Source organism: Octopus sinensis, linkage group LG3 (genome assembly GCF_006345805.1).
Source record: "Octopus sinensis linkage group LG3, ASM634580v1, whole genome shotgun sequence".
In the NCBI taxonomy this organism is placed as follows: Eukaryota; Metazoa; Mollusca; class Cephalopoda; order Octopoda; family Octopodidae; genus Octopus; species Octopus sinensis.
This window is the reverse complement of record NC_042999.1, coordinates 118,844,720-118,856,985: the sequence shown is the minus strand read 5'-3', so window position 1 is coordinate 118,856,985 and position 12,266 is coordinate 118,844,720. Positions and strand designations below refer to the sequence as shown.

Genomic DNA, 12,266 nt, shown 5'->3' with positions numbered 1-12,266 from the left:
ATTTTCACTATTGTAATCAAACTGAACACACTTTTCCTACAAGTGTGATAAGAAACCAATAATAATAGTAAAAATAAAAATTTTATATAATAATAATAATAATAATTATTATTATTATTATATTTTTATATATTTATCTCCTACTCTAAAAGAAGACAATCATAAGTGCAATTAGTTTCTTTTCTACTAACAGCTATGAAAGAAATCTACTCTGTACAATGAAGCCAGTTTAGATATTTAGAAGCAGCCAATATTCTTTGAATATGTGTCCATCAATATTTTTAAAATATAAATATAATCTTTATTATAAAATCACCTATTCTTTAAAAATAATGTGTCCAAGAATTTTAATTGAATTGAAGAAAATTGGTGTCAAGCATCTGGTTGGACTAAAAAAATTTTAATTAATCTACCTCAGAGATATACAATATCTTAAGGCTCATTTTTAACACATTCTTTTCTTTTCTTTTTTTTGTTATCTCTATGTAATACATGTCACATAGAAATGGAGTAGTTTATTAAAATTATACTTCAGTATAAGACGGGATTCATCAAGTATACTCTAGGTGAAAAATACCTACTGTCTTACTGACAAAGCCACAATCACATTTCTAAATTAAGTTTAGTGCTTCAGATTAAAAAAAAAGTTCTTTTTTTCCTTTTTAAAACATTGTGTATCCCATAGTGCCTATATGCTTCTGTATATATATATATATGTAAATATATGGCCTGTATAATTGTGTATATAGCTAGAAAATTTTACTACTTATTTAACACTGATCAAAAACTCTATTGAAGAAGTAAAATCTCTTTAACATTAAGTATGGGAATGGTTTGTCACAAGTTCTTTAGCATTTTTTTTATAATGGATTTCTTTTACCACAAATATTTTTCTTCATATGATCCATTTTGATATGTATAACTGCTTTTCCAGATATTCTTTTATTCTTTTACTTGTTTCAGTCATTTTGACTGTGGCCATGCTGGAGCACTGCCTTAGATAGTTGGAAATTCCTGTATGAAACCTGACTTTATTACTGAATAACAACAATGGTAAAAAGGGAAACAATTCAAACAATTATTAGGAAAAAACTGTGTATGTCTGTGTATTGGAAACCAATGACCAACAATGATATTCAAACTTTAGGATTTGAAAAATTACAAATATCTCCAGCCATATTTTCTTCATTTTTATCATGTTTTAGGGGGCTGGACTTCTTTGGGGATGTATCTTTCTGTTCAAACAGTTCTGGTTTACTGATGACACTAATAGTTTCAACAGGGAAAACTGCAGTTGTGTCCAGAGCTTTAATTTTACGAGACTCTTTCTTAGAATGTGATCGTCCTGTATCGGCAATTGGTTGATCAGATGCACATTTTCGAGAAGCATCTCTTGATATAAGTAACATCTCTTTTGTATTGTGCTTTTCAGGTTCACATGAAGGCTTAGTATTCTTTAACACGCTGTTATTTTTGTCCTTGTTACTACATGAAAATTTAGTATCTATTGGATCAACTCGTCGAAAACTTCCACCTTTATGTGTGAAGACAGGTCTTAGTGTGTCAGGGTGGAATATCTGATCAGATTTGGAAAGCACTACTTTCAATTCAAGACCGTCTGTTGCTTTAGGAGTACTTCCTCTCCTTGGTAAGGCAAGCTTTGATTCTCTTTTGTCAAACTTATGTGAACTTATTCGCCGGAGTGCAGATTTTACAATACCTGGAGTCTGCATTCTGTCACCACTGTGCAAGGCCATATTATCAACTTTTGTTATATTTCCCCAACTTTTACAAATACCAGTGGCATAGCTTGTGTTTCTGGCAATAGGCCGTGTGTCCAAACACTCTAGATCATTGAACAATGAGGTTCCTTTTTGCGACCCTGTACGAGTGTGAATAGCAACGAGATCTCTTCCATCATCATGAACTGATGCATTGGTAAAAATTTGATGGGATACAGTCGGAGATGTCTTTGACACATCAGAACGAGTATTACTTGCAACTGGAGAAGTTTCAGCTGTATTGCTTGTTGGACTCTCGATTACAACTGGTACAGCTTTATTACTAGCTGCTATCTGTTCTTCTTTCTCTGCAGCTTCCTTCGAGATTCTCATCAGCTCTTCAATTAGTTGGCTAGAACTCATTCCTGACATGCTGTCAATTTAAAGAGAAAGGAAAATTTCATAAAATAAAATTCTTATGAAGAATTTTGTTCATTATCAATAAAACATTAACAACATCAACAACAATTAAAACAATGATAATTAAGAAATTTTATTTGGTGGTTTCATAAATATGGACATTTTCTGAATAGCAATATTTGTGTTTGCCAAAAAATTTCTAATGATTATAAGTACAAACATGGTTGTATGTTTAAGAAGTTTGCCTCTAAAATATATGGTTTTAGGTTAAATTCCCACTGCATGGCACCTTGGGCAAGTGTCTTCAACTATAGCACAGGTCCAATCAAAACCTTGTATGTATACGTGTGTGTGTGTATCACTTTGTCTTGTCATCAGGTAATAACTGATGACAAGATAACTGATTTGTTTTCAATCTTCAGTGAAAACATATCCGGTCATGAGGAAACATGAACTTGTTTAGAAACAGAGGAGGGTAGGCAATAGTAAGCGTCCTTAGAAATAGAAATTCTGCCTCAATGAATCCCATACAAACATGCAAAGGTGGATATCAAAATATATTACGATTTGTATTAGGGAATGGGGACTTCTAATTTTTACATGTAAGTAGTATTTTAAATAAAACATAAACTATGGTGCACATAGATTGCATCTATAATCAACAAAGAAAAAGGGACAACAAGAATGGTGACAGACACAAATTGCTGAATAAAACTTTACAAGTATTTTCTGTCTCACAACAATTTATTCATCAATTCTTTTGGCTTTCTGATGAATTAATGTGAAACCTATAGTTATTACTTTAACTTGTATAGCTGCTATTGCTACTATAACATCGACTTTTATTGTTACTACTGTTATTTAGGATGAGAAAGCATCGCTTAATGCAAGCATTATAGAACAAGATGCAGAGTTATCATGAAAGCTATTCTACTGCGTTTCCACATTGTCAAGGAATGGCATATCTTGCATAAAATTTAAAGTGAAAGGCAATATAAATTTCCTGAAATACTATTTCTTCTTACTAACTGCATACATGATACAATGAACAAAGTTTTACATTTGAAATTATTTACTCCATCTAAGTTGCCAGTTCAGGTAATATGGTCATATTGGCATAGAATTTTTCAATTTTTTTTAAGCAGAATCTTAAATTTAAAGGAAGACAAATTTACAAACATTTATGAACGTAATAAATTATGTAATACATTTACATTTCATTAATAAACAGGAGACATCCTACATCAAACCTAAAAAAATACTATTTTTATTTCGTTTTTGCATTTTGTTTTAGTTTCCATGATTCTTGATCTTGAACTCATGCATAGAAACAAATTTTATTGTATCTTTGGAGGATAATTTGCCAATAATAAACATCCGTTCAGGTTCAATTTCACTTCTTTTTTATTTGTCAATTAATAAATTATTTAACTGACTAATTAATCAATTACTTGCTTAATCAGTTGGTTAAACAATCAATCAATTTGAAGCAGACCTGAAGGAGAAAAGGCATATCCTTCATGCAATTGCAAATGGCAATGAAAGCACTTTGACAAACAACTGACTGATTAAGCAAGCAATGGATTAATTGTTTAGGTAAATAAATAACCAAGTGACTAATAATAAAGAAGTAGAATTGAATTAGTGCATGTGTTTATTGTTTGTGTAATGACCCTCCCAAGATACAACAAAACGCAATTTTAACAATGATTAATTGGCACATCATATATCTAAATTTATATATTATATATGATATAATTGGCATATCATATATAAGCTACATATACCAGAATCTACTACAGACTTTATTTATACCTTTCAACTTTTAATCTGATATTTTTAACAGCAGTGTGCACCTTTACTTATTTTAAAGAAAGCATATGAGTTACCTTTGTTATAAGTTCACAATAAAATGCTATTTGAAAATAGCAAACTCAAGTTAGGTGATGCAATTGAAGCACTGCCATTAGAACAAGTTCTAATAAATGCTAATTATTATAACTCACAATCACCAATGTATTTCATTAATTTGGTATCAAAGCCTTTAAAATATATTCAATGTAATTCTGATTATTCTGTTTATCTGATAATTATCAGAAAGGAAATAGTAAGCCTTTCTTTGACATGGTAAGATTCATAAATGACAAAATTGCTATGCCAAAGAATGTTTTGTTATTTATGTAGATACACAAACTCACTACTAAATAGTATGCAAATCTAACAACAACAACAACAATAATAATGATAATTCTTTCTACTCAAGGCACAAGGCCTGAAATTTTAGGCGAGTGGGGCAGTCAATTAAATTTACCCCAGTATGCAATTGGTACTTAATTTATTGAACCTGGAAGGATGAAAGATGGAATTTGAATGGATGAAATACTGCTAAGCATTTTGCTTGGTGTGCTAACAATTCTACCAGCTCACTGCCTAAATAATAATAATAATAACAACAACAACAACAACAACAACAATAATAATAATCCTCTCTACTATAGACACAAGGCCTGAAATCTTGGGGGGAGGAGACCAGTTGATTACATCGACCCCAGTGCATAACTGTCACCGCTGTTCAAGGCCATATTATCAACTTTTGTTATATTTCCCCAACTTTTACAAATACCAGTGGCATAGCTTGTGTTTCTGGCAATAGGCCGTGTGTCCAAATACTTTAGATCCTTGAACAATGATGTTCCTTTCTACCACCCTGTATGAATGTGAATAGCAACGAATTCTCTTCTATCATCATGAAATGATGCACTGGTAAAAATTTGATGTGATATAGTTGGAGATGTACTTAATTTATCAACCCCCAAAAGAATGAAAGGCAAGTCATTCAAATAGTGACCCCGGCAGCATTTGAATTCAGAACATGCAGACAGATGAAATACCACTAAGCATTTTGCCTGACATGCTAACAATTCGGCCAGCTTGCTACCTTAATAATAATAATAATAATAATAATAATAATAATAATAATAATAATAATAATGTATTCAGGCAGGGTTAGACATACTCTCGAAGGAAATCTCTGTGTCAGACAGAAAAGAGAAAGGGGAGCTTAAAAGCGAACAAAAATACAGGGTGCTGAAAAGGAAGTATAATATTAAAAGAAAGGGCCTGAAAGTAGTAGAGGAGGAACTGAAAGAGCACCTTGTTGCAAAGATGGTAAGATATGACCAAAGAATGAAGGGTTACCACCAGAATATTGAAATTGAACCATTCAAGATGTGGAGCATGATAGTGAAAACAATACTAGTAATAACTGGAGTGTTGGGCATGATAAAAAAAAACATTTCAACAAAAATTTAGAAGCTATACCTGGACCCTCAACACTACACACTATCCAAAAAATAGCCCTGCTAGGAACAAAACACATCCTACACAAGAAACTATCAATTCAATAATACAACTCAAACAAAGCAATCCACAAACACAAGACACACTCTATATAGCAAATATCCAATGAAATAAACAACTGCCAGTAGGGTAGATACCAATGCATTACATTCACAAAACAATACAAACACTAATACAACAAAAGAATGCACCATACCCCATAACTGATTCAATACAATACTAGGAAGAGTTTGCACTCCCCAACAACAAAAAAGAGCACACAATGCTGCACAAACCCCAGTAACACAGAAGTGTATCAGGTGATACAATAGAAATTTTCCTGAAACTACCAAATGTTGAATAATAACAACAACAACAACACTGATGATGGTTTCTATTTAAGGTGGAAAGCCAACATCTTTTAAGAAATTTGGCTATTACAATGACCCCAGGACTAAGCTGGTACTTTATTCTTTAGATCTCTAAAAGGATAAAAAGGCAAAGTTGACCTTGACAGGATGTGAGCTCAGAATGTAAAGAGCTATAACTAAATAACAGTATGAGTGTCCATTGCTTTATTGATTCTATCAATCCAACAGTCTATTATTATTATTATTATTATTATTATATTATTATTATTATTATTATTATTATTATTATTAATAATAATAATAATATAATAATAATAATAATAATAATAATAATAATAATAATATTTTATAAAGATTTCTAACTGTTTCAGATTCTACTCAATAGTCAATTGTAACAATTATGCACAAATATTGGTTTAGGAAATACTAAAAATTTTATTTATACCTTTTACTGTTAATATGAACTTGTTTGCAAAGTCTACTTCTATAATTACTATGGTGTTCTTAACATGAAAATAATTAGAAGTTTTACTATTTGGAATGTTATTCTTAATGACAATATTTATAATACTGTCAATTTTTAATAATTGATAATCACTGTGTATCTTTATAGCTTGAAGAAAGTTTTATGTCTCTTCACAAAAATATGGATATTAACTCTTAGCATCATGTTGAAAATTTTCAAAGTTAAAAGCCCAGTCATGTAATGAATCTGTTCCAGAACAGAAATGAATAATAGCAGCAGGGGGGGGGGTGAGTGTTTTCTTTTCATTAAAGTGTGTCTTATTTCCTTCAAAATGAATGTAAACAAAGTTAATTTGATTCTTGTGATAGCATACATTTCAGGACTGACTGATTAATGTAGCCCTATGGGAAGAGACCTTTTCTACAATCTCAATTTGTGGACCAACTACTATGCACATGGATTATCCTCAATTTTTTAAGAGTGAAAATGTGTAATGCTATTACTACTCCTAAACAATTTTATTTTAAAGAAAAAACATTTTATTATTGTTTACGTTGTGAAGAGAGAATCACTTGTTTATTGAAAGGAGATAATTGGAGCCAGTATTATATATGCCCAGATTTTAATTAGAAAAATCCTAATAAACTAAGAATAATGGTAGATTATATATGAACTGTTAATCAATTTGTGGGTGCTCCAAGTAAAAATAGTGCCATTGCTTTTTCAGTCATTTTTAATTTTCCAAGTTAATACATGCAATTCAACCACTGGAAAAAATTTTCTATTGATTTCCTGAGGCCAAAGGAGTCATATGTAAAAAAATAAGTATATTTTGTTTACTGTAAGTAAATACACAACATTCATATTTGTACACTGATGTCTAGATATCAGTGTTGTGACTCTCATTATTGATCAGCTATTTATGCTAGCTGATGATCTAACTTGTATGAAAGTTTTAAATTTTGGGAGAATAAATCATAGCCATAATACTCTATACAGACTATAGAGAAATGGCCAATATGCATTGTGTAATGGCATATTATTGGAGACTGCACAATTAGCCTTGAAGATTGCAAATCTCCATGTATCCCAGTGAGAATTATATCTCTAAGAAGTTTTACATTCGATGAAGTCACTGTTATGAACAGAAACTAAATATATACTACATAAAAGAGACTTTCTTTTTTTAAGTTATACAAAGAATAGTGAGACTAAACTTGTTGAATGATACCTGAAGATAATGTTTTCTTATGAAAACAGATCCTTTAGTTCAAAAGCTTTGCTGGTAGGTAACAATTTATATTATTCAGCTATTAGACTTAATGGAGGACAAGATGATACCGTAAATTGCAGAAATGTTGTTACTTACCCAATGTAAAATTTGTTTTAGCATTTTAGTCAAAAGGAAAGACATAACCTATGACACTCTACAATTCCTCCAGAGGTTAGGTGAGTGGTAAATATCCTTAAACAGCTTGAATACATGCAACAAAATAGACTCTGCCAGAGACAAGCACGATGCTGAGTATTGGTGTTAAAATGGGGAATGAATTAGATTAACAACCCAAATAACCCTCAATGAGAGCAGATCTCAGAAACTAATGGATTGGAACAAATACTGCAAAGCATTTGTTCAAGTTACAAGGATGCAAACAAGCCAACACTGGTGGTCATATGCAGATACATAGATATTTACATATATATGCATACATATCCATATATACATAAAGATACACACACAAACACACACATATAAAATAGGCTTCCACACAGTTTCTGTGTACCAAATCCACTCACAAGGCATTTGCCAGCCCAGGTCTAAAATAGAAGACACTTGCTCAAGCTGCCGTAAAGTGGGACTGAACCTGAAACAACACAGTTGCCCGGTGAGCTTGTTAATTACATAGCCATGCCTGCACTTATAGTTAATAAAACTTTAATAAAAGCTGCTTTTTTTATGTTTGTACATTTCATAATTCTTTTTATAATACTAATAATAATAATGTTGATCCACGAATGGATATCAGTGTAGCTACATCAGTTGATAATGTTTTACATTGAAGGCATTATGTTTTGTGTACTCAGTGACACTTGGTTCTCTAAGCTATGGAGACTGCTCTGAAATAGAGGATTTATTATGTGTATATGTGTGTGGTGTTTGAAATATAATTTCAATCAGGAATTATTTTGGGAGGCAAGCAAGAAAAACAATAACAGGAATGGCAACAAAATGGAATTTTTTAAATAAAACTAATGGAAAATTTTTTCTGTCTATAAAAGTAGATGGAAGTATTATATTCACTAGAAAGTACTGTATAGTATGTTATTTCAATACTGCTCAGTATAATATTCTACAAAAGTCACCATTGGTATTTCTCAATAAATGGTTAAATTTATTGAGTAAGCACATGCACAAAACAATACACAAGACAATAATATGCATCTTTTCAAGCATTACCCCTTCCCCCATAACATATGAACAATAAATGGCGGTGCCCCAGCATGGCCACAGCTCGTGAGCTGAAACTAGAATCAATCAATCAATACATAAATACTAAAAACATAAATACAAAGAAGGAAATTGACAATATTTAAATATTCTGATTCTGACTTATTGTGAAGTAAGAAAATCTTAATTGGGCTTCGTATCAAATTAAAGTAAAATATTTTATTAATGCTTAATTATTGTTGTTTAGCACTCGGTCAGGTCTGAAAGAATAGACTTATGTTCAAAGACATTTCAGATTTGACCACCCTTCTTTGTGTATACCTAAAATTCATGGGTCAATGTTTCTCTCTTGCTTTAAGATAGTGGTGTGCATTTTAAGAGGGTTTTATTTTTAATCTTAACAACTAGACTGAGCACATTGAGAGCCTCTTGCTGGAATCTCAAGTAAGAAATAGATGAAAAGTCTGTTAACCTATTTAGCTCATTAATATTCACATTACTGTCAAATGTATTGCTTATTTACTCTTTACTCTTTTACTCTTTTACTTGTTTCAGTCATTTGATTGTGGCCATGCTGGAGCACCACCTTTAGTCAAGCAAATCGACCCCAGGACTTATTCTTTGTAAGCCTAGTACTTATTCTATCGGTCTCTCTTGCTGAACTGCTAAGTTACGGGGACGTAAACACACCAGCATCAGTTGTCAAGCGATGTTGGGGGAGACAAACACAGACACACAAACTTATACTCACACACATACATATATATATATATATACACATATATACGACGGGCTTCTTTCAATTTCCATCTACCAAATCCACTCACAAGGGTTTGGTCGGCCCGAGGTTATAGTAGAAGACACTTGCCCAAGGTGCCATGCAGTGGGACTAAACCCGGAACCATGTGGTTCGTAAGCAAGCTACTTACCACACAGCCACTCCTAAGCCAATTTATTCACCTTGCTTTGAATTAATTATGCATTATCTTGTAGCTTGAGGATTTTGATGATGCGATTATTTCTTCTAAGAATGACATTCTAGGGCAGGTGGGAGAGATTGCATCTGGTCAGTTTCAATGCAAAAAAGATAGAATATCTAGACCAGATATGTCTAGATTATATGCTAAAAGGTTAATGTTGAGCCTTTCACATTCTCTAATGAACCATTTAGTTAGCATATAATTTGGTTTAGGGTCACACTCATATCTTTTATCTTTTATTTGTTGTAGTCATTCGACTGTAGCCATGCTGAGGCACCACTTTGAAGAACTTTAATTGAACTTATTAACAGCAGTACCTATTATTTTTTGTAAAGCCCACTAATTATTCTGTCTGTTTTGCTGAACTGCTAAGTTATGGAAACATAAACATACCAACAACATTTGTCAAGTGGTGGAGGGGGACAGACACATACACAAAGACACACACACACAAAGGGCTGGCTTCTTTCAGATTCCATCTATCAAATCCTCTCACAAGGCTTTGGTCAGTCTCAGGCTATAGTAGAAGACACTTGCATAAGGTGCTGCACAGTGAGACTGAACCTGGAATCATGTAGTTGGGAAACAAACTTCTTACCATTCAGCCATGCCTGCACCATATATTTAATACAGTAGGAAAACATTTTTTGATTGAAATTATCCATGTACTAAATAGACAAACTATCCCTAGAGTTATTTAGAATAAAAAAAAAAAATTTCAACTGTTAAAGGAAGAGAACTCTAAAATTAATGGCAATTTTGGAAAAATATGTAAAAATGCTGTATGAGAATGGTCTTGAAATTAAATGGTAAAAGCATAAGTCTTGTCTTTATCGCAACTATTTTCTGCTATGGTTGCAATACTAAGATTGATTGTTGTTTATAAAGAAACAGAAGTATTGCAAGATGCTGATTATGTATATCAATGACAACATATCCATTGCTTTCACCAGTTGACTTAAAAACCAGATCCATTCTAACACTGCATTTTCTATATTTTTCCAAAATTTCAGTTGATTTCATTAGAATTATTTACCTTGCTTTTAGATTTTAAGTCCGCAGGTAGGAGGTTTTGTCTAGAAATTGGTTTTGTCTAGAACTTTTAGCTGAATAAATCACCTCCAGTACTTTTCTATTTAAAACCTGGTACTTATTCTGTCAGTTTTTTTCTTTTTACCAAACTACTAAGTTACAAAAATGTAAACACACCAACACCATTTGCCAAGCATCAGATCGAGGATAAACATAGACACAAAGACACATACAGAAACACACACACATGTGTATATATATATATACACAGGCACACACATATATATATATATATATATATATATATATATTTATGACCAGGCTATCAGATGTTGCTACACATCACTGGTCACAATGTGCTTCCCATTGTTTTAACCTTCAAATGATGCCACCCTGCTGGCTAAGTGAGCAGGCTAACAGACAAAAGAGTGAGAGAAAGTTGTGACAAAAGAGTACACCAGGGATTGCCACCACTTCCTGCTGGAGCCTCATGGAGCTTTAGGTATTTTCGCTCAATAAACACTCACAACACCTGGGAATCAAAACCACGACCCTACAACTGTGAGTCTGCTGCCCTAATCACTGGGTTATTGTGCCACCACACACACATATCTATAATACACAGTCATACCAGCACCTATATGTATATTTCATATGCTGAATATTCTGAGGTATTTTCTTTTAGCCTTACTGTAGGATTTGGTTATCTGTCACATTATTTGTTTCAGTTTTATTAATATATTTTTACAGTTGTTTGTTTGATAAAATGAGGCAGAACTGAATTTTCCCTTTTGTCCAACAAGAACTGAACCTTTCACCTACACACGTCTGGCCTCAGGTCAGTGTGAGAAATTAATTTCTTTGTGTTTATTAATATCCAAATATAGCTCTCTGTATATATGTAGAAAGCTTTGTCTACATTAATTTGTTTACACACATTCGTATATATATTCATTTGTTTATATATATATATATATATACATATATATACACATATATATATACATACACACACACACACACACACACACACACACATATATATATATATATTCATTTGTTTATAAATATATATTTATATTTATATATATACATATATATATGTAATTGCATGCTTACATATGTGTGTGTATGTGTTTGTGTGCATGTGTGCACGCACGTGTGTGTGTAAATAAAATAGTTTGAAAGCAAATTTTACAATATCTCCCATGTGGGAGAGGAAATAAGTGATTCATTCAACATATTTACTTTTGTTGCAACTAAAACTAGCAATCAATAAAAAGAAATATTGATTTTAATTACTCTTTTGTTGGATCAGCTGGCAGCTTCTTATCAAATCCTTCTTTACCAACAAGCCAGTATGTGTTTGCTATTCCTTTACCCTAAAACAAAAGCAAAGAATAAAACAAATGTTAATTTAAATGAATATATATATGCGTATATATAGAATTTAAATTTAGTAGTGTTTTCATTTTACTTGGAACCATT

The 12,266-nt window shown here is 32.0% G+C and overlaps 1 protein-coding gene across 1 annotated transcript in view; it reads right to left on the bottom strand.

The window, feature by feature from the left end:
- Window positions 1-413: 413 nt before the first annotated feature.
- The window catches only part of LOC115209871 (retinal guanylyl cyclase 2-like), an 870,127-nt gene continuing 858,274 nt past the window's right edge, over window positions 414-12,266 (bottom strand). Inside the window, exons 18-19 of the mRNA XM_029778448.2 lie at window positions 12,081-12,160; window positions 414-2,154 (exon numbers count right to left, since the gene is read on the bottom strand). Coding sequence (XP_029634308.2) covers window positions 1,137-2,154; window positions 12,081-12,160 — 1,098 coding nt within the window. The 3' untranslated portion in view covers window positions 414-1,136. The remainder of the gene's footprint in view (window positions 2,155-12,080; window positions 12,161-12,266) is intronic.